General features: G+C 58.6%; 1 protein-coding gene across 5 annotated transcripts; it reads right to left on the reverse strand.

Moving 5' to 3' along the window:
- Window positions 1-1,455: 1,455 nt before the first annotated feature.
- PNPLA6 (patatin like domain 6, lysophospholipase) lies at window positions 1,456-22,414 on the reverse strand. Of its 5 annotated transcripts, none has more exons than XM_025863082.2 (34): window positions 22,326-22,414; window positions 21,086-21,291; window positions 20,673-20,760; window positions 20,418-20,500; window positions 20,151-20,248; window positions 18,085-18,225; window positions 17,833-17,992; window positions 17,416-17,496; window positions 17,071-17,199; window positions 16,635-16,715; window positions 16,374-16,536; window positions 16,062-16,145; window positions 15,662-15,771; window positions 15,369-15,536; window positions 15,201-15,278; window positions 11,572-11,777; window positions 11,211-11,342; window positions 11,006-11,129; window positions 10,486-10,599; window positions 10,152-10,227; window positions 8,255-8,395; window positions 8,019-8,082; window positions 7,595-7,763; window positions 7,200-7,382; window positions 6,895-7,013; window positions 6,558-6,714; window positions 6,156-6,272; window positions 5,999-6,068; window positions 5,444-5,560; window positions 3,335-3,636; window positions 2,412-2,528; window positions 2,090-2,186; window positions 1,863-1,972; window positions 1,456-1,747 (listed from the first exon to the last, which is right to left on the reverse strand). In XM_025863082.2, exons 2-34 carry the CDS (start codon window positions 21,110-21,112, stop codon window positions 1,673-1,675), a joined length of 3,981 nt encoding a protein of 1,326 aa, XP_025718867.1. In that variant the 5' UTR covers window positions 21,113-21,291; window positions 22,326-22,414; the 3' UTR covers window positions 1,456-1,672. The 5 variants fall into 5 exon arrangements, with proteins under 5 accessions (XP_025718867.1, XP_025718866.1, XP_073745552.1 ...); XM_025863081.2 differs by having other exon boundaries at window positions 8,255-8,398; XM_073889451.1 differs by lacking the exons at window positions 20,673-20,760; window positions 21,086-21,291; window positions 22,326-22,414 and adding an exon at window positions 20,797-21,073 and having other exon boundaries at window positions 8,255-8,398.
- Between the last annotated feature and the right edge of the window lie 51 nt (window positions 22,415-22,465).

A 22,465-nucleotide genomic window follows, 5' to 3' on the forward strand; every position in this document is an offset into this window, starting at 1 on the left:
TTAGGGCGCCTGGGTGGCTCAGTTGGTTAGGCGACTGCCTTCGGCTCAGGTCATGATCCTGGAGTCCCGGGATCGAGTCCCGCATCGGGCTCCCTGCTCGGCAGGGAGTCTGCTTCTCCCTCTGACCCTCTTCCCTCTCGTGCTCTCTATCTCTCATTCTCTCTCTCAAATAAATAAATAAAATCTTTAAAAAAAAAAGTTAAACTTAGAATGACCTATGACCCGGCAATTCCGCAGCTGGGTCCACTCCCAGAGGAAGTGAAAGCAGGGACTCAGAACTGGGTATGTACACATCCGTGTTCACAGCAGTCATCATCCACAGAGCCCCAGACACGGAAGCTCCCCCAGGGTCCACTGACGGACGGATGGAGCAACACACCGTGGTCCGTCCACATCGCGGAATCTCGTGTAGTCCTAAAAAGGAAGGACGTTCTGACACCTGCTACAACATGGATGAACCTTGAGGGCGTCATACGTAGTGAACTAACCAGTCACCCAAGGTCAAATACTGTAGGATTCCACTTCTAGGAGGTCCCTAGAGGAGTCCGATCCACAGAGACAGAGAGCAGAGGGTGGGAGCCCGGGGCTGGGGGGTCCTTGTTTAATTGGGGCAGAGTTTCGGTTTCAGATGAGAAAGTTCTGGAGATGGATGGCCACACAACAATGTGTGTGAATTTAGTGCCAGTGAACTTCACACAGAACAGCATGTGGTGAAGGCAGTGAGCGGGAGCCCCAGGAGGCCTGCAGCACATAGCAGGGGCTCTGGCCAGGAGCCGGGCCCAGGCTGGAGTAGTAACATCTGGGGAGTCACGGAGCACCCACATCCCCACTCCCCAGGTGAAGCAAGGGTGCTCAGAGTTTCAGTAACAAGCCCGAGGCCAGCAGTAAGAGGCAAGGCCGGGGCTTCACACCAGGCAGTCTGGCTCCAAAGTCTAACACCAAGACAGTGAATGAGAACCCTTGGGGACAGGTCTCAGCGCGCCATAGGGACTGGCTCATTGTGTGTGACCACAGCCTACCACACAGTAGGACCAATGCCTGGGAGCTTCTGAAAGTCCTTAAGCCTGTGCATAGGCACACAGTGTCCTCTGGGAACCAGGCTCTGTGGTGCACACAGTAGGAACGTATAGGAAACACAAAGCACCTGCACACAGTAGGACCAGTCGAGCACAGAGGCTGTGGAAACCTAGTAAGGAAAATGAGGGGTGCCAGGGTGGGCATCCAAGAATATCTGTGATCTCCAGAAATCCTGTGGTCTGAAGCCAGCACTGAGTGGGGCTACGGGGCAATTCTGAGAGAACACTCACAGTGGCGGAAGCTAGCTGGGCCTGAGGCTGGGCATGGCATGTGGGTACTGTGACAAGCTCAAGGCCGTTTGGGCCTCAGCTTCAGCCATCCTAGTCACGGAAAGGGGGGCGAGGTGACCCTCCGAACCCAAAGATGACACGAGGCCGCTTCCAAGAGGGAAAGGTTTATTGGGAGTGACTGATCATGGTCATCAGTGCAGTGCGGCCCGTCCCCCCGGGGGCAGGGCAGTCCAGTGTGTGGGCCCCGGGGGCTGGGGTCCCAGGGGGACCCAGGAGGGTCGCAGGCATAGCAGCAGGCAGAGGAGTGAGCCACCCCTACAGGGCTCAGCCCCGGCCCAGCCCCAGGGGGACCCCTCTCGAGGTCCTCAGGCCTCTGCAGCTGAGCTGGGAGGGTCCAGGGGCAGACAGTGCCGGTGCCGGAGAAGGGACTTCTCCTCCTCCTGCAGGGACAGGAGCGCCGCACGCACACGTCACACAGCACGGGACACTGGTACTTGTGCATGTCTCCGCCGTGTCACCCCCACCCCGTGGAGGGCCAGGGCCACCCACTCTCACCATCTCGGAGGCAGTGCTGGGGCTCGCACCCTCGGGAGAGCCCCCCTCGTCCCGCGAGCAGTCAGGGCCTACGTCCTCCTCATACTCGGTCAGGCAGTCCGATTCCTCCCCTGGAGTCCGGGAGCAGGGCGAAGTGAGGGGGCGCGGGCTGGCCCGACATCTCCAGCCACATCCCGCAGATCCCAGCTCCATCCCCGCCCCCCTCGAAGCTGCCCTTGGCCCCTCACCGTCAGCACAGCCGTCAGAAACGTAGCTCGTGGGGGGCTCAATCCGGGACACGATCTCCGCCAAGTCGGTGAAGCCAGAGCTGGGGAAGGCCAGCACCTGTGGAGTGGCGCGGGTGAGGATCTCGGAGGTGCTGTGGGGTCCCGGAGTGTCAGGGGCTGTGGTGTCTTGGGGGCCCCGAGATCCGAGGGGCAGCTCTCTGGTCTGAGGGGCTCTGCTAAATCCAAAGAGGTCTGGGGCCATCTGAGTTTTGGGGGTGCCTCAGCCAGGCTGGGGGAAAGCTCTGTTGTTGAGTGGCCTCACTGGGGTAGGTCCCAGGCTTACATCCGCGCGGCGGCTCTCGTTGAGGTCGGCAGATCGCCGGTCCGTGAGCATCTTTTCAATGATGTCGCCCCGGCTCCAGCCCCCAAACACAGCCTTCCCGTACTGGTAGCCCACATCCTGCGGGAAGGGAGGGGGCTGGAGCCGGGCCTGCAAACGCCCCTCCCCTCATGTTTTCTCTGCCTCCCCTTTTCTGCTGATTCCATTCTGCTAACCCTTCCTGGGCCCCTCAAGAGCCTGATGCTCTGGAGGGAGCTGGCATCTGAGGCTCAACTTATTTCCGAGCCAGCCACGTGTAGCACACCTGTCCCCGAATTCCTCATCCTGTGCCCCTGCCAGGCCTGACCCATCAACCTCTCCACATTCTTTCCCCCTCAGCCCCATGCAGTGTGCCAAGTGCCAACTGGCATGAGACCACAGTGCGTCAGCTTATTTCAAGGTCTGCAAATACACAATACCGCGCAGCCATCACCATCTCCCCAGCCCGTGACAGACATCACTAATCCACCACGGCACACTTCAGCTCCTGATCAGTTTCAGCTGCCGTGGGCTGGGACGCATTTTTCAGATCAGCGGCGCGGCCCGCGCATGGCTCCACACTGGCCATGCTTGTGGCAGACATGACTAACGGATCGGCTGTTCACATTCCCACCCGCGCGTGCGCAAACGGCGTTAGAAACCTCTCATGTGCTTCGGGCAGTGCAGCCAGCACCCAGCAGGAAACTCAGTGCTTTCACAGCACACGCACAGCCACGTTCCCCTGCCACACTCACCGCAGGCATCACAAATCAATTACCACTCTGCTCCTCCCGGAGCCCATTTGGGAATGGAGCCCTACAATCTTTCCCCTCGGGTCGCTCTGGGCTTTAAGTAGTAAAGCTTTGCCAGCCCACCACACCGGCACCGTGCCACTCCCACCCGCTCACATAGATCTGGTCGAACTTCCCGAAGTCCATGGTCTTGAAGCAGTCGATGGGCGGGCGCAGGTACTCGCAGTAGGAGCTGGACTTGACGACCTCCAGCTGCCGCACGCAGGACACGTAGGCCAGGCGGGACTGGATCTCGGCCATGTCTGGAACCTTGATCTTGTCTGCCCAGGGGTTTAGCCGCTTCCACAGCAGCCACCAGCCAGACAGGCTGTCCCCATAGGTGCTGAGGTCTGTCTCATCCTGGCTTCCCACATCGATGGCAATGACTGTCTTGGCACCCATACTGCGGGCGATGTCCGCTGTGGGGCGGGGGGTGGAGGGGGGAGGGTCAGCAGGCAGCTCCCCACCAGGGCTCAGGGCAGAGAACGTTCAACCCGGTCCCACAAACACCATCATGCAAATGGTCACACACAAAAAAACCATGCAAACAACATGCCGGTGTGCAAAGGGCACGGACTTCCAGGCCTGTGATGTTAAGGAGGTGGGGTCCGACGGTGGAGCTTTTAGGTCTGGGGGACTGGGGCCAGAGGGATGGGGCAGATGGAGGCAAAGGGACAAAGTTGCTGGGAGAAAAAGACACCAGGTCAGACACATGGGGGGACAGCGGGCTGGAGGAAGGGGAGTGCTGTGAAGAGATAAAGGGCGGTAAGGGCACCAGGAACCAGAGACACAGGAAGTCAGAGAGGCAGGGAGCCCAAGCAGCAGAGGCGTGGAAGTCAAGCCACAAGGGAGAGAAATGCAGGGAAACAGAGAGAGCAACAGAGATTTTCGGGGGAGAAAGATATCAGAGATCCGGAAGGAGAGAGAGTCTGGGGGGACATTTGGGGCTGAGACAGGGACAGAGAACGATGACCAAGAACAAAGACATTCAGGGAAACAGGAGAGAGGCGTGAAGGGCAGGTGATGGCCCCGTGAGGTGGGTGGTGTGTCTGTGGGTTTGTGTTTGCATGTCCGTCCATGTGCCCCACGGAGGGTCCCTGAGTGGGTCTGGGAGAGCCTGGGGGGATGGGGACAGGGTCCTATAGCCAGGCCCAGCACAGGAAGATACCCGAGTCTCCAGGAGACTTTGCACGAGTCCCTCGAGCTAATCTGTGTGTCTAGGAACATGTTCCCACATCTGTGTGCCTGCCCACATCTCTGTTGTCTGTGTGTGTCTCCTGCCTGCGTGTGAACATGCACACCTCTGGGTGTGTCTCCTGTGCGTGAACATGCACACCTCTGCGTGTCTATAGCTCTATACACACACCAGGGCCTGAGTGCACTTCCGTCAACACGTCTAGATCAACCTGCGGATCTGCATACACCTGCTCACGTGTGTGCGGCTGTTAGCATGTGCATCCGTACAGAGTCTGCAAGGCAAGAGCCTGCAAACTTTTTCTGCAAGGGGCCCAAGAGATAACTTTGGCTTGGCAGCCGAGTGGCCTCCCCCTCAACTACTCAACTTTGCCCGTGTGGCACAAAGGCGGCCACAGATGAGATGTAAACGACTGGGTTTGGCTGCGTGTCAATAAAACTTTCTTTACAAAACCAGGCAGGGGGCTGGATTGGCTGGAGTTGGCTGATCTCCGGCCTCCAGGACCGAGTGTGTGTTCAGCTAGCACACACGTCTACTTGTGTGTGCTTGCCTCCGGGCACGCGCGAAATTTTCAGTGGCACAGCCGGCCCCCCTATCGCCTGCACACGTGAGGTCAGCAGATAGGAAAGCTCTCCATGGACAGAGAGGTGCCCGCCGTGTGTGTGCACACGCCTGTGCGCACCTGAGGCAGCACGCGGTGTGTACGTGGACAGCCTGGTGGGCAAGGACACGCGCCTGATTTCGTGGGCACAGGGGTCTGGCCACGTGCACGTGTGGGAGTACGCTACCCGCACTGTGAGCAGCCGCGAGAACGCGTGAGCCCAGGCGGGTGTCCCACGGTCCCCTGCATGCTCCTTTCCGTGTGCGCACGTGTGTCTACGTGGATGCGCCTTCCAGCTCCACACACTTCTGTCCTCGGGCGCTCCCACGTATCTGCCGCTGCGTGAGCGTGCGCGCGCGTCCTCCCGGGCGCCTATCCGGGCGTGCGCCTGCGCGTGTGCGCGCGTGCGGGCGAGCGGGCAGCCACTTGCCTGGCAGGTTGTTGATGTAGCCGCCGTCCATGAGGAGGTGCCCGTCCTTCGGGTCGCACAGCGGCGGCAGGTAGCCCGAGAGCGTCATGCTGGCGCGGACGTACCGCCACAGGGAGCCTGCCCGGCGGGACACACAGACACAGACACGCACAGACACGCTCAGACAAGCTCGGAGGCCCGGCCAGCCCGGTGGGCTCGCTGACCTGGCACGTTGTTGACATAGCACCCGTCCACCAGCAGGTGCCCGTCCTTGGGGTCGCAGAGCGGGGGCAGGTAAGGGCAGTAGGAGGCACTGGCCCGGACGTAACGCCACACGCAGCCTGCGGGGACGGCGTGAGGGGGTGAGGCGCCTGACTCCTCCCCCAGCCCCCCACCCCTGAGAAGAGACATACCTGGGGCCTCTGGGGCATTAGTGGGTGATGGTTAGTGCTCGGCAATCGGGCCAGGGTGGACGGTCACTCATGTTAACAATGTCCCAGATGCTTGGCTGCCCTCCCTGCACCCCCTCCCCCCACAGCCGCAGAGGTCGTTGCGGGGCTGGCTGGGGGCACCTACCATCTTTGTGGACACGCATGGCCGAGGCGGTGATGTCCGTGGTCACGTTGAAGTACGGCAGCCACAGGTCCTGTGGGGACAGGGACCCAGCTGGGAGAGAAGTGGGGACTCCCGCGGGGAGCGGCGGGGACGGGGCAGGCGAGGACGGAGGGCACACCTCAATCTGCTTGTCCTGGAAGACCCGGTGGATGCTGCGGTTGAAGGCCGACCCGGTGAACATGGAGGTGACGGGGTATGTGAGGTCCAACACCGGCTCCATCACTGAGGTCATGCCCTAGGAGCGAGGAGACCGGCTGGGGTCGAACGGGAGTCACTTGGGGTCACTAACGAGGTGGTCACTGAGAGTCCTGACTGCTCCAGCCAGGAGGGCGCGGGGTTGGGGACTAGGGTCACTAACCAGGAGGTCACAAGAGGCCGGCGAGGTCCTGGAGGTACTGCCATGAGGGTCCAGGAGGGGTTCACAGATAAAATCAGGAACAAGGCAGAAAAAGCCCAGGAGCCCCTCGGGGTTCAGGTTTCAGGGTGCTCCTGCGGTAGGTGCCCTCCCCACCATACACACCTTGGCCCACTCCCGGGCCCGCTGCTTCGTGCGACTGGCGCTCCGCTCCTCCGCGTACAGGGCCCCGATGAAGGAGCCGATGGACGTGCCGCCCACCAGGTCGACAGGGACACCTGCCTCCTCCAATGCCTTCAGCACGCCGATGTGTGAGCAACCCCTGCAAGGGAGACAAAAGCCAGGGACCGACTGGAGAACCCCCCAGGCCCCGCCCCTCCCCCCCAGCTCCCCCCTTCACCCCCCTCCCCCACAGGCAAGGAACGGAGTGCCAGCCCCACCCCTCCAGGGCGGCTCCGGGAAATAAGCCCCACCCCTCCGGCACCCTAGCCCCGCCCCTCACCTGGCCCCGCCCCCGCCCAGCACCAGGGCAATGGTGTTGCCAGTGAGCACACGCGCCAGGCGGGAGAAATCGCTGTGCCGGTCAGCGCGCCTGGAGAAAACCTTCTCGTAGAGCTCGTGCTGGGATGCAGGGGGGACAGAGAGGCGACGCATGAGGATGGGGGTGCAAGAGCCAACGTCTGGACCTCCACACCACCGCTCCTGCCCCCACGCGTCTCTAAGCCCACGGCTACAGCGGCCCTGCTCCCGAACGGTCCTAGAGGCTGGTGGTCCCTGGGAGGGCTCCTCTCCAGGCGCGGCGCTCACCAACTTGGCAGGGCTGCGGCGGGAGAAGAGGCGGCGTGGACAGCGCAGATGCAAGTGCCCCGAGCACCAGCTGCGCATGTTGAGCCACTCCACGGTGCGCGTGGGGCCTGAGCCCTCCTCCCGGTGCAGCAGGACCAGCTGCTTGAGCGCGCGCACGGCTGTATTCTCCAGCATCTGCTCCAGCTGGGGGGGAACAGAGAGTGGAAGTCACTAATCCTCGGTCATGACCTCGCCACCACCCCCCCACCCCCCCAGCCCCCGGCTGAGCTTGGGTTTCTTGGGTTTCTGCTTGCCTAGCCCCACGGTGAGGGTGCACGGGGCCTGCTGCAGGCACCGGAGGGCAGAGGGCCAGGTCCGGGGGTGGGGGGAGGGGTCACTGTGCACGGTCTCCGGACCTGGCCGAGAGTGGGCTCCTGGTCGCCCAGGCCCACGATGAGGATGCAGTCGGCCTGGCGCAGGCAGCGGACGGTCCAGGGAGTCAGCGATGTGTCAGTCTGGTAGAGCACGATGCGGTGCGCGTCCTCCTGCTGGGCCAGCCATCCTGACAGCCGGAACTCTTGGATGCTGGGACAGGGGTGGGGGTGAGTCATCCCAGGGGGCTGGGCAGGGGTCCCACACCTCCCAGAAACCATGTAGTTCCATTACTGGGAGGAGGGGAGCTTAGACACCCAGGCCCCCACATGTCCATGCCCCATGGTCTCCCACTGACTGAACAGATGGGGCACATGCTCCTTGGTTCCCAGCCCAGGACTCAACCAGATCTGAAGGCATTCTGGGCTTCAAATCTATCCCCCACCTCCTCAAACTCCGAACACATACCTATCGAGAGCAGAAGCCCCCAGGCGGGCCCGGATGATGTCACTGTTGAGAAGGAGTGTGGGCCCTGGGGATGGGTGAGGATGGAGAGTCAGACACCCGGGCCCGGAGAACTGGGGGCCTGTCCCGTAATACCCCCCACCCCACCCCCACTGACCACAGCCCTGCCTGCACGTGTCCCACCCACACTCAGACCAATGGCCTATTCTCACCACGCCCCCCCCACGCCCCCGACTTACCGATGGCTTGCAGAGCATGCTGCAGCTCCAGAGTAAAGGCCACCATGGGCACCTCGGCACACACTGGCAGGACTGCCACCGTTGCCAGGTTGCTGGCTGGGTTGGTAAGCTCCGAGTGAGGGGGGACACCTAGTCCCGAGCCTGCTGAGACCCCAATGAAGGAGATTTGCTGTGCAATCCTGCGTCTGGAGAGGTAGACCTGCCTCCTCCTCCTCAGAAATCCCCACCCTTCATCATCTAACTGAGGCTTAGTGAAGCCGCGGAAGAGGTTGTGGCCTCAGTCCTGGACCCACAGCCTCACCCCATCCCCTGTCTTGGTAAGACCTAGCCATCTGACCTTCAGTTTGGGGCCTCATCTCAACGGGATCCATTACATAACTCTATAAGCACTCCACTGTGCCTGTGTGGACAGATCTGTGCCCCTACCCCATTATGGCCTTGGTGCTTCTAGCCACTGAAGGAACTTGAACACGAAACTACACAGGAACAAATATATTTTTGACCCATCTGTTGCTTCCCAGCTTCTCCACTAACATTCTAGACCAAGCCTTCACCCACCTCTCTCGCCTGGACCTCCCACTGGCTCCTCCCCTCCAGCTGCTTCCCGTAACAGTCTGAATAAGCTTAAATGTCTTTCTGGGGCTCCCAGCCCCTATGTGACCTGACTCCTTCCCCCCATTTCTCCCCCTTACTCACTTTCCTCCTTGAAGGGCTTCAAAACCACAAAACCCTGTGTGTGAGGCCTTCCTAGTTCTCTTCAGTGCCACGCCCTATCTCATTTCTGTCTCTGGGCATGTCAAGTCCCAGCTCATTGTCCCCAGAAAAACCTCCCTCCCTCCCTCCATCACACTCCATCAAGACCTTCTTTTGTTTTCTTCGCTGTATGTGTCAGGTTGTGACGTCACACTTTTTCTTCGTATTTTTCAATGTCTTGCTTGCCAAGCTGTTAACTCTTCTAGGAGCCTCCTCTGTCTTGTGCACTCTCCCCAGCCCCCCAACACTGGCGCCCAGCACAGGGCCTAGTACATATGAGGTGCTCCCCGGAAAATTTTTCTGTATCTCATCAACAGAGAGGCACTCAGGGGTCCGAGATCTTAATGTTTCTGCCAGCAAGACTGCCCCACAATTGTGACAAGGGTGGACCAATGGCCTGATGGAAAATGAACGGGCATTTGTACACATGGGCCAAGACTGGGGGGGGGGGAATCTGTCAGAGAAGACCCTGAGCATGGGGGCGGTCCTTAGCCAAGGCTCACCACTGCCCCCTACCATCCAGGTGTCAAGGCCAAAGGGGCAGAAGGCCCTAAAGGGAAGGAGGAGCAGCTGGGCTGATTCAGGGTCGGTTCTCCCTTACGTAGAACCTCTGGTCCATATTTCCACGCACCTGAAGTCCGACTCCATTCCCAATGTGCCCTAACTCAGCAAGCTACACCTCCCTGCTAGTCAGTAACTTCAGAAGCCACTTCCCAACTTGGCCCCTAGCCCCCAACTTCCACCCCACGGACTTCAGTTCCCAGCATACTCTTCTGGGACTCCCTCGCCCAGTGTGCTCAGGATGTGGACTCCATCCCGCCCGCAGGCCCTGACACCCAGAACCAAGTTCGCCCTTAAAGATTCCGCCCGTCGGCAACAACTGATATTTTAGATTCCATTAAAAGCATGGCCTGGGTCTAAGGCTCTGCTTCCCGGCGTGCCCAGGACCCCGAACCCCACCCCCCCAACCCCGCCAGCAGGCACCGGAAATCAGATCCCACGCCTACTTTGAGCTCCACCCAGCGCATGGTTTATAAGCTGGACTCCACTTCCCAGCATGCCCAGGGTTTCGGGCTCCCCCTCCCAGCGTGTTCTAGGCGTCGGACTACAACCCCCAGCATTCCCGGGGCCAGCCGGCTCTCACCTGGGAAGGGTCCTTGCAGCTGCTGCAAATTCCCTAAAATCTTCTGGCTTAGCAGGTGGATGAGGCGAGTTACGACCTGGGGCATGGGAGGCCGTCCAATGAGACGAGAGGGGCAACTGTCTGAGTTCTACTTTTCCCTCCTCCTACCGAGGTGTCTGGGTCCCCGTTACTTGGGTCCCACTCCCAAGAGCCCTGCTCTAACTCGAGGGCTTCCGCCTCCTCCCTGCTCCCTGGGGCTCTATCCCCCACCCCACTCTGTCCCCACTATTAGGCCCTGCCCCCTCGGGCCCCGCCCCCCCTGAGGAGACCAGCCCACACGGCTTCCGAGCCACACCTGAGGGTATCGACGTTTGATGTGGCCCAGGGTGCCCTCCGGGAGTTTGGCCAGTTCCGTGTCGCGCACAGCGTGCACCGTCGTGGCACGAGGCTGCCGTGTCAGCGCCTCCACCTGGGGGCCCCCCCCCAGTGCATGACCAGGGCTGCTTGAGCCGGGAGGCCCCCAACAGGAAAGGGGGAGCCGACCGTGGGTAGAGACGAGGCACTACCGCCCTGCCCCGAAAGACCCCCGATATGGGTGGAAATCAAACCCCACTACTCATTAGGGCTTCGGGGAGAGGGAGAGGGTTAGGGATCTATGCCCGGCGGGAGGCGGGGGGGATTGTCTCCTCTTCTAATAGAGGTCTGGGGCCGGAGTCTGATCTAGACTCACCACACAGAAGGGTGCCCCCTTCTGCCCATGGAAAGGACTGGGCTCGGCCCATCATATTACCTGGTACGATGTGTTTGTTGGGAGGATTGGTGGGGGGAACCCGTAGTGGGAGTGATCAGAGGGCAGTGGGTGGCGCGGCACTCACCACGCCAATGAGGTCCCCGCGGCCGTACTCGCCCACCAGCTCCTTCTTGCCACTGCCCCGCTGGATGACGCTGCGCAGCCGCCCATTGAGCACAATGTAGGTGCAGTCGGAGCGGTCGCCCTGCCTGGGGTGGGGAGCAGGTCAGACAGGGTCAGGGCTGGGTCTCGGGCAAGGCTCGAGCTGCAAGAAAGGGCAAAGGCTGCACCTGTACAAAGCGCGTCCTGCCTCCACAGCCGTCCAGTCGATGGCAAAGTCCATCTGGCGCACGAAGGGCGACATCCTCGCGGCCACAGTGTGTGCGGCACTCAGCACTACACTGGGCTGTGCTCGCATGATCCTGGAGGGGAAAATTAGGGGTGCATGAGCTGGGGGGGGGTGCCCTGGAACATTCCTTAGGAAGTGAAGAGGGTGGACGACAGCCTGGCGGTAGGATCAGAAGGGCTCAAAGCTGCCCTGGAGAGACACTGGGCATCCAGAGGGATGACCTCTGCCACAGCAGAACGGAGTCAAGTGGGGGCCCTCCAAGTGCCACTCCCACCCCCTGGGGGGGTGGCGCCCAGCCGTACTCATAGAAGTCGGACTTAGAGATCCTCAGGAAGGTGCAATCACGCTGGGCTCTCAGTGTGAAGATGAGGGGCTCGCCTGTGAGCACTGCCAGCTGCCCCACCAGCTCCCCAGGTTGTGCCACGAACAGGCACACATCCTCTGCCTTGTCAATCATGCGCTGGTAGACATGCAGGCAGCCCCACAGCACAAAGTGCAGGCTCACATCCTGTGGGGCAGAGGCAGAGATGGGCACACGGGCAACAGTCCCAGCCCCCACCCAGCTCAAGGCACCCAAAGGAAAGGCTAAGAAAGGAAAAGTTGAAGGGGGGAGTAAAGGCTTTGGATAGCTCTGAGCTGCACAGCATATGTATCTAATTCCCATTCGGCACCCAGAGCGGACATTACTAATGGATTACCAAAATCTGAGCTCAGATTAAGGCCCAGAATTTTTTTAATAAAGGTTTTATTTTACTTTTACATAACCTCTATACTCTATACACGCGTCTTCCTTCAGCTCAGGTCATGATCTCAGGGTCCTGGGATCAAGCTCCCTGCTCAGCAGGGAGTCAGCTTCTCCCTCTCCGTCTGCCCCTCCTTCCTCCTCCCTGCTCGTGCTTTCTCTCTCTCTCTCTCAAATAAATTTTATAATAAAGAAAAGGTGCTCAAAATCATCAATTACTACGGAAATTCAAATCAAAACGATGAGATGCTCCTGCACACACTAGGATGACTAGCATCAAAACATGTTAGGATGTAGAGCAATTGAAACTCTCATCACTGCTGGTGGGAACATAAAATAGCACCGGGGCGCCTGGGTGGCTCAGTTGTTAAGCATCTGCCTTCGGCTCGGGTCATGATCCCGGGGCCCTGGGATCCAGCCCCATGTTGGGCTCCCTGCTCCGTGGGAAGCCTGCTTCTCTCCCTCCTGCTCCCCCTGCTTGTGTTTCCTCTCTCAGTGTCTCTCTGTCAAATAAATAAATAAAATCTTTAAAAAAAATAAAAAATAAAATAGCACCACTGCCTTGGAAAGCAGTCTGGCAAAAGTCAAAAACAGTTCACAAAAAGTTAAACGTAGGATTGCCCTGACCCAGCAACTTGACTCCTAGATATACACCCAAAAGAAATGGAAATCTACATCCACACAGAAATTCATACAGAAATCTTCGTAGCAGCACTGTGCGTAATAGCCAAAAGGTGGAAATCACTCAAGTGTCTATCAGATGAAGAATGGATACACAAAATGCAGTAGGCCCACACCATCGACTATTTCATCACAAAGGAGTGGCACCAACACACACTACAGTGCGGATGAACCTGGAAAACATGATGCTGAGTGAAAGAAGTCAGCCACAGGGGGCCACATCCTGTGTGATTCCGTTTATGTGAAGTGTCCCAAACAGGCAGGTCTATAGAGACCTAAGATTAGGCGCTACTTACCGCTGAGGTGGGGGTTGGGAGGCAGGAGGGGGATAGCTAAAGGGTATGAGCCTTCTTTTCAAGGTGATGAAAGTATTCTTTCAATTCAAAATTGATAGTGGTGATGGTTGCACAACTCTGCGGATGCCCTAAAAACCACTGAAGGTATTATGTAGATACAATTTCATGTGTGTATCTGCATCTGTATTTTTTCCCAGGTCCCTTGTTCCGCTCCACCCTGTTGACTTCCTTTTGTTTCCTAGAGATCACATAATCCTACTCCCACCACAGGATATTTGCACAAGCTTTCCCTCTGCCTAGAAAGCTCTTTTCTCCCCCTTGCACCTAGTTAATTCCTCCCCATCCTTCCTCCGTAGCTGGAAGTCACCTCCTCAGAGTTGCTACCCTGCCTGAGCCAGATTTTGTAAAGCCAAGAACGTCTTTTATGTGTAAGCATGAAGCACGGACGGTTTTACAAGAATTGGAGTAATTCTCTGAGTGCAATGTCGGTCAGAACTGTGGGCTTCCCAAGGGCAGGGATCTTGCTGGTGTTTCCTGCCTCTGCAGCCCCAGGAGACACATACACGTGCTGTAATCTTCTAAGACAGAACTTCCAGACTCCCGTTTGGGATATGAACGGGAGTTACTAACATTAAGCTGCCATTTGTCATCAGATTGGCAAGCGAGTCTCTTCACAGCAGGACTTCTCAGAGCCTTGAATATGCTAATGGTGTTCACCAAGAGCTTCCACAAAGGGATTAAATAGCCAACATTTCCCAAATCTGTTCGAGCACAGATCCTTTGTTCATGATACAGGTGTTCCATGAAGCACACTTTGGGAAATGTCTGTAAAGCAGAGCTTCTTAACCTTGGCACTATTAACATTTGGGACTGAATAATTCTGCTGCGGGGGGCTGTTCTGTGCATTCTTGCATCTCTGGCTTTTACCCACTAGATGCCAGTAGCACCCTCCCAAATCAATAAAAAAAATGTCTTAACATTGGCAAATGTCCCTGGAGTGGACCCCAAATGAAAAACCACTGGTATGAAATTTTGGAGGGAGGCATAGCAGATCAGTGTCCCTAACAAAGTTCTGAAGACCCCCCCAGCAGCCTCGAGGAGCTGCAGACCAACCAGTCTGGTCTGTTAGCAGGCCAGGCTGGAGCTAGGTTGAGGCCAACAGAGTCTCCCAGACAGGTAGGGCCCAGGGGCCCACCACAAGAACCATGGTGTGACCACGATTCTTCCGCCCCCCAAGTACCACGATTAGCTGGCAAAAGCCTCACTCAACTTCCTCTATAGGAAGGAGCCCACCCCTGCAATGAGCAGCTCCAGGTGACAGCTCATGCAACAGACCAAATGATACAACAATATCCCAGCCAGATGGCAGGTGGGCCACTCCCCCCACCCCCGCCCCAAGCCCAGGACCTCCCTCCCCCTCCCCTGAGGTGGGGCTGCAGTCTTAGTGCCTATGTCATGTCGCCCCCCAGTCTCCCCATGAGCTGCTCCAGCACCTTCCGAGCCTGTCACCTCTGAAAACCTTAAGCAGTTCAGAGCCACTCTTCAATCCCAGTGACAATTCTACCAGAGAGTTACTGTTATTACCCCATTCCACGGATGAGGACGCTGAGAACTTTCTCAGTGATTTGCCCAAGGTCACAGAGGAAGTCAGGGTGGAGTGTGATCACAACTCTGCCCCCCCCCCCCAAGTCCAGAGCCCTCCTCCTCCATACTTCCAGACTGTGAAATCATGACCAGGTCTCAGTTTCCCCATGTGGACAACAAAGGGATTCATGGGATACAATTTCCTACAGTCCCGGGTGCTGCCAGGAAGCACTGAAATCCAGCTCCAGGGACTGGTGCACAGCCTCCGGGTCCAGATTCCGATGCATACACACTTATCGCACACCCATCCCAGCAGGGACCCAGGAGGAGAAGCAGACAGTACGTCAGAGCATACTGCAGAATCGAAAGGTCAGAAAACGGAAGTCACAGGAAAGGCCAGAGCAGGTGAGAGAGACCGAGGGGCTGCGGTCCTCGGGTCAAAGTTTCGAGGATTAGAGAGGAAAGGTCACTAGGTCCAGAGCGCAAAAGGGATCAGAGTATATCATCTAGGGGCAGGGATGGAAATCACACGTTTGAGACAGATCTACACGTAGGGTCGGGGTGAGGTTCAGAGGTCAGAAAAAGGTCTCGGGTGGGAGCTGCATTAGAGACCAGGGGTCAGCCTCACCTGGTCCCCCTGGCGGGCAATGATGGTGCCAGCTTTGGCATGATGCAGCAAGACTCGGCTATTCAGGAGGGCGGGGTCCTGGAGAGAAAGGGGGCCTGAGATGGGCCCCTGTGGGCCTCCTCCCCGTCCCCCACCCCACGTCCCTCCTGGAGCCCCGCGGCCACCCACCTCAATCCGCATCAGTTTCGCCAGCTCTCGTTTCGCTGCCTCAAAGATGCTGCTTGTCTGGCGTCCCTGATAGGGCCCGAAGGGGCAGCCACCGGTGGTCAGCTCGTCCTCACAGTAGCTGTGCTCACAGGCACCCGCTGGCTGCTCCCGGGGCTCCTGAGTGGGGGTCTGCACGGGACAGGGCCTGTGACCTCTGTGCTCCCACCTTACCTTCTCTCGGGGATGCCACCGTGGGCCAGGCCAGGGTTGTGGGAGGTCTCTGGGGAGGGGAGGGGGTAAGGGCAAGGCCTTACCCGAACGGGAGCTGCCTGGGGCCCCCCTGAGGCCTCTTCCTGCAGGGACACGGAGATCCGGCCACGCTCATACGCCATGTCGAAGTCAGAGCGCGGCCCACCCTGCAAGCCTGCAGTGGGCAGGAGGTATTTTATAAAAACAATAAAGATGAGAACGACCCCAGTTGACTTACGTGCCAAACCCCCTACTTGCGCAGACGTGACTACTGCATTACAGCACTCGCCCTCAGAATCCTTCTTAACCACAGCTGGGAGGACACCATCTCAATAATTACCCACAAAAACATCACAAGAATACTGCCAGTATTCCCACTTCACAGATGGGAAAAATCAAGGCTGGTACGTCTACAAACAACCCAGAAGCCCGATGGCCTCCCCCCCTCCATCTGGTGCCCCAAACCTGAGATGTCCACTGGCATGGAGATGCAGCGACTCAGCAGGGGGGCAGAGGGAGCCTCCAGGGATGTGGGCTTCACTGGGTCCCCTGGGAGAGACACATGGTCAGGCTCCTGCCCCTCAGAGCCTAAAGCTAGGATCACAGGGTAGGGAACTGAGCGGGGTTTAGAAAGGGGTCAGCTCACAGTCTCTGAGACCTGGGGGACTAGGAAAGTGATTCTGATGGCCCCCTGGGGCCGAGGCCAGGGGTCCCTGGGGGACCAAACAGGAGACAGACCTGGGGTCCCTGGGAAACGGCTGGGGTCATCTCTGATACCTGCAGGTCCAGGTAGTGGGGCCCCAGTGGGGTCAGGCGGCCGGCCAAGAGTCTCCCTAGGTTCCTCAGTCGCTGAGGTGCTGACCACCCGCTTGGAGCCACGCACAGGGCTGGTGCGGGCTGGGAGGCCAGGGCTGGGGAAGAGGCGCAGGGGCTGGATCTCCTGGTGACAGAGAGTCCCCTTGTGGTAGGTCCTGGGAGGCATGCATCCCACCCCCACCCTCCGGGCTCCATGTTCCCTGGGCCCCCCACAGAACTCACGTGGCTAAACAGCTCATTGGTCAGACCCAGGTAGTTGTGAAGGGCCAGAAAGGTGACCCGCTGCAGCCTCACCATGATGATCTGTGGCCAGGGAGAAGGGGGGGGTGAGACACCGGGTAACGAAAATCAGATAACAAGAAGCGGAAGAACACGCAGACTAGGCATTAAGGGGGTGGAAGTGTAGGGAAGATCAAGGCCAAGAGCAGTAAGGGGCTGGCCGTGGGCAGAGGGTGAGCCAGGGAGAAACCCACAATCAGGTGGCAGAAGCCTGGGGAGAAAGGGTGGAGGCAGCTAAAGGGAGGGGACAGGGGCCCCCAGAGGTCTGGCTGCTCAGGGCTGATAAGCACAGCTTGAGCGCCACCTGGCTGCTGAGCCCCAGCCCGCAGGTGCCTGGGATGGGCGGGGGAAGGTGGAGGGAGGCCAAAGGCCCGCTGACCTGCACCACCCGCACCAAGCTCTCGGGGTACTTGGTGAACACAGCAGAGAAGGCCTCCACGGGCAGCCGCAGCACTGTGGAGTCTCGGGCTGCCCGGGCAGACACAGTCCGCTGGGGGTGCTGGTGGCCCTGTGGGTGTGAGGGGAATGAGCAGAATCAAGATCAGGGGCTGTGCGCTCCCTTACTGCTCCCCAAGGCCTTCCCAAGGCCAGTTCCTTGCGAGACCACTGGCAGCATCCAAGGGGACTCTGGGAGATTGGGGCCCCCCAGGTGACCCTCTCCAAACCAGCCCACCGACTGGGTCCTCATACCCAGCTTGCTAGTCCCCCAAGACTAATCACTTACGGTGATGACATCCAGGATGCTCAGAAGGCTGTTGACACTGTCCCCAGGGACCACTTCCTTCACCACACACTCCTTCCCATCCTGAGACACGGGGCGGGGGGGGGAGGTTGACTGGGGCTGTCCCCCCTGCCAACTGGCATTCCCACCCCCTGAGCATGCCACTGGCTCTGGACCTCACCACCCAGTGATCACTAACACCCTGATCCCCAAACCCACCAATCTTTGGCTGGCATCCATTTTCTGGCCGTCATTAACCGTAACCGCTGACCACAGAGACCAACTCAACACCCTTGCGTGTTTGTTCCCAACTTCTGCCTGCGCATCTCAAAAGTCCGCGAACCCCGCTGACCGACAGCAACGCCCATCCCAGTCCCCACTCCCCATTCCCCCGTGGTACCCCACGGTTGGTCCACTCACCGGCCCTGGCAGACAGAGCTCCAGCAGCCCATCCTGCACCACATAGATACTGGCGTCCGGCTGGCCTGGCCGGAAGACGTAGTCTCCCTGGCTGAGCCGCTGGAAGACCATGTGTCGGCAGAGCTCCAGGAAGAGAGGCTTCTCGAAGTGGCCCAGCACCCTGTTGGATGGGGGAGAGAGGGGGAGGAATGCAGGAGGTCAGGTGAGCCCCCCAACTCTGCAGCCACCCCCCACCTGCACCCCAACACTGACCGGACATTCTTGAGCATGTAGAGCACCTCGGAGGGCAGGTGGGAGTTAGCCAGGTCACCTTCCGTCAAGTCAGCCTCGAGCACTGCAGGTGGGGGCTCCTTCCGTTGCAGTGTTGGTGCCTCTTTCTGGATACGAAGGATCCTGGGGGGAAGAGAGGGATGCAGGGAGCAGGCAGAGAGAGGGAGGGGGCAGACCTGAAGACTCCCACATAGCCTTTCCTCTAAATCACAAAGAACAGCGGTCAGCAAACTCTGGTCCGCAACCTACTTCCGTAAATGAAGTTTTATTGGCCCACAGCCGTGTTCGTTGATTCACGTTACCTGTGGCCGCTTTCACTCAACGACAACACTGAAATACCGTAACACAGTCGTATGACCTGCAAAGCCCGAGATGTTTACTAACCTGATCCCTTACAAAAAAATTTGCTGTCCTCTGATGTAAAATCCTGAGATCGCCTCTTTGCTAATCATAAGCTCCTGAAACAGACCCTGTAATTAGGCACACCGCTGACATAAAATGAGGCCTGACCCCAGAAACTGTACCTCCATTCATCATGGGACCTCTGAGACCTTCCTTCCTAGCACAGACCAGACCCGGAGATAGCCTCCCCAACACAAGCAGAGCTCCGGGGTAGCTTCCATCATACGAGGAGACCCCATCAGCTGCTCGGATCTTTGTAAAGCTCCCTGAGCTGGCCTTTCCTTTCAGATCTCAGAGAACCCTAAGATGACCCCTTCGATAGTCACAAGACTCCTGAAACAGCTCTCATTGTATGTGGAGAGCACAGATAGTGCTCTCTGCTGCTCGTAGACCCGGAAGAGCCCTTCCCTGCAAGTCACAGGTACTACTGAGATAGCCCCTTCCCGGTCACAAGCCCGCTGAGATAGGACCCTCTGGTGTAAACACCCTCCTGAATTAAATTCCACGATATAGACAAATCCAGACATACCTCCTCTTCTGATCAAAGAGATCTTGGGCTAGCCCTTGCCCAGTTCAGAGAGAGCTGAGATAGCCCCCTGAAGGTCATGACAACATCAGTGTAGCTCCTCGAGGCTATGCACACACTGACACAACCCCCGCGAAATACAGAGACAAGAGATATAGACCATCAACTGATCATAGAGGCTCTAGAGCTAGCCCTTCTACCGAAGTCACAAAAAGCCACGCGATGACACATCTGCTGGTCATGGACAGCCCTAGGATGACACCCTCAGTGGGATAACCCTTGGTGTGAAAACACTCTTGAGACAGACCTTCAAGTACATTCCGGGAGGGCACCTGGGTGGCTCAGATGGTTAAGCGTTTGCCTTTGGCTCAGGTCATGATCCCAGGGTCCTGGGATCGAGTCCCGCATCCGGCGGGAAGCCTGCTTCTCCCTCTGCCTCTGCCTCTCTCTCTCTCTCTGACTCTCGTAAATAAATAAATAAAACGTTATTAAAAAAAAAAGTACATTCTGTTATGTCTGGAGACCAACCTCATAGCCAGCTTCCAACTTAGGAAGATCCCTGGGAGACCCTTTCTCAGAGACTCTGAGATATCCCTTTGCTGATGGCATGGAGCCCTGGGATGTCCTTCCTATGTTTCTTAGAGCAAGAAGATTCTTGAAATGACTCCTGGAGAACAGAAATGCCTAAGACAGCCTCCTTAGTGTAGGAAGAACTCCAGGGTGGGTGACATAGAGAGATGCTTTCTGACGTAGAGAAGTTGCTGAGATAACCCCTCCAGGAGATCACAGAAACACGTGAGTTAACCCCAACGAATCACCTACTGTGTGGGGAGACCCATGAACTGGCCTAAACGGAGAGCCCAGGCCCTATTATTACAAAGTATCTGAGACACTGACTGACTCACAGACGCCCCGTGGTAGGGGGAACCTCGCTGAGATGTTCTCAGAGCTGGCCTGTCTAGTGTGAGCGAGTTCTGAGATAGCCCCTCTGATGTGGGAAGACTCCCCAAACAGTCCGCACGGCTCAAGGAACCCTCAGATACACCCTTTGGTGTGGGCTGATTACTCAAAGGGTCCCTGAGATAGCCCCCAGTGCCAGGTACACCCAACACAGCCTTACTTCTTGGCAATGTTGAGCATCTTAAGTTTCTTCTTCATGCGAGGCCGGGAAGTGGTGCAGACGGAAGCATCCACCAGGGAGGAAGTAGATTGTGATACCTAGAAAGAGTAAGGATGGGGGATGGGGGAACTGCCAGTTCAGACCAAGGGAAGAAGGGGCCAGATCCAGAGGACCCTAGCCAAGGAGGACGGACTTACTAAGACGAGTAAAAAGGACAAGGCAGAACCTCTGTGTGTTCAGCGGGGACCCCGGGGGTCCTAAACTCACCTTCCGCATAATCTTCCGACCATAGAAGAGCACTTTGTCCCTCTTCCGGAATCGATACCGGGGGCCATCCGGCGCTGGCGTTTCTGGGGATAAGTGGGGAGACAAACACTCTGAGCTCTGCGCAGACCCCACAAGGCCAGAGAGGAGAGCACTGCGTGCAGACTCCCGTTACGTCCCATCTCCACTGCCTCAGGAACCCGGGCATTTCAGCTCCCCACTCCGCAGCCTCCCCGGAGGGGCCCTCTGGGTCCTCACTCGGCACTCGCAGCCTCCGCACCAGCAGGAGGATGAGCACGGCCGTGACCAGCACCGCGACTCCGGCCCCAATCATCACGCCCAGCACCTGCGGGACGAAAGGCACTGGCTGCGCATCGCATACCCGGCCTGCCGAGCCCTCCCCGGAGGCGGGGACGCCCCCGTCCCCATCCCATTCGGTCAAGTCCGCCGCCCCCGAGGAGGTCACAGTCGGCTCGTGCCTCGACGTCCCCATCCGCAGAATGGGCCGCCGCTGCTCCCTCCCCGGGGGCGCAACTCTTTCCGGCGGCTCCGCGGCCCGCGACGCACGCCGGGAAACGTAGTTCCGTCTGGACAGTTCTCGCGGGACCGCGATGAGCGCTAAGCATTTCGGGAATTGTAGTCCCCACATCGCCTCACAAAGCAATCTTTACCATTCCCGTTTGCAACGGAGCCTCCATCAGTTGCTTCAGACTGGGCGGAGGTCTGGTACCCCGGAGTCCTGGGCAATAAGAAGCAGCAGGAACCGGTGCAAGTCGTCACTCTGGGCCCGCCTCTCCCCTGCCCCTACCGCGAGCCTTGCCCCCTTCGTACTCGCCGCCTGGATGGCTTCACTGGCCTGGGGACGGCTGGTGGGGCGCTGCAGAGCAGAGGGGTGGTGCAGGTTGACCTCGACACCCGGGCTAGGGAGTAAGGCAAGTCCCTGGTTCCCTTCACCCACACGCCGAGCCGAGCAGACGCCCCACGGGTACAGCCCCACCCTGGGGCCAAAGGGCAGCCGGCCGGATACCCCTAGTCAGCAGCCTGCGCACGGGTTCCCGAAGAGCCCGCCTTCCTCCCGCAAGTGGCCCTCTCCTAGCCTCTGCCCTGAGGGATTGATCAATCCTGACCCGGCAGACCTTAGACCGCACCCCTCTGCGAAGACTGGACGCCCCAACCCCAGGGAAACTGGGGCCTTCAAGCCACGGGCCCTGCCCCGGGGGAGACCCACGGGCGGGGGCGCTCGGGAGTGCTGCTGTAAACTCCCACACAAGGGATCCTGGGGCGTTGCGGAGGTCTCGGAGGAATCCCGGGACGCTCGGCGTGGGGCGGGTTCGCAAGGTGGTACTGGCTGATGCTAGATTTACCGTCACGCATTAGTAAAGTTACGGGGGTCTCTGACAGTGTGGTGCATCACTGGGACTCTCCGAACGATGCTAGCGCCATTACTGGGAGACGTAACCAGGGACGCTGGGATTACTGGGGATCACTGTAAAGTTGCTGAGAGATTCTCAGGAATACAGGACTATTCCTGGGAAAACTGGGAAGTGGGTGGGCACGTCCCTGGGGTCGTTTGAGCAAGAGCCGGCCTAGGAATGAATGCTGGAATATTACTGGGACTTTTCTTGAAACCTGAGAGTATTTCTGGCACCGCTAGAGTGCTAACGGAAATTTGGGGGAGTCACTGGACCCTGGAAGTATTACCTGGAAAATTCATGGGGAGGACTAGTCCTCTTCCTCCCTAGCGCGTACTTGGCTACTGGCGCGGAAACACCTGCCGGGAACTGGGGGGGATGGGAGCATCACAGAGTCGGGGGCTACCGGCCATCGGAGGGCAGGTCTTGGGAAAGCCGAGGACTCGCTAACGACCCCCGAAGGGACGCCTCTGCGGGGGCGACGAAAACCCGGACTCACCCACCGGGCCGCAGCCGGGGTCCACTCTGCGCCAACACCAGTAGCTTTCCGCCCAGCGCCGCGGGCGCGGCCCCTTTAAATTATTCGCGCAAGCCGCGCTGCAGCCCCGCCCCCCACGTGTGTAAGGTCTCGCACCGCCC

The sequence above is a fragment of the Callorhinus ursinus genome, unplaced genomic scaffold (genome assembly GCF_003265705.2).
Source record: "Callorhinus ursinus isolate GAN/ISIS: 27379988/994484 unplaced genomic scaffold, GSC_fseal_2.0 scaffold107, whole genome shotgun sequence".
In the NCBI taxonomy this organism is placed as follows: Eukaryota; Metazoa; Chordata; class Mammalia; order Carnivora; family Otariidae; genus Callorhinus; species Callorhinus ursinus.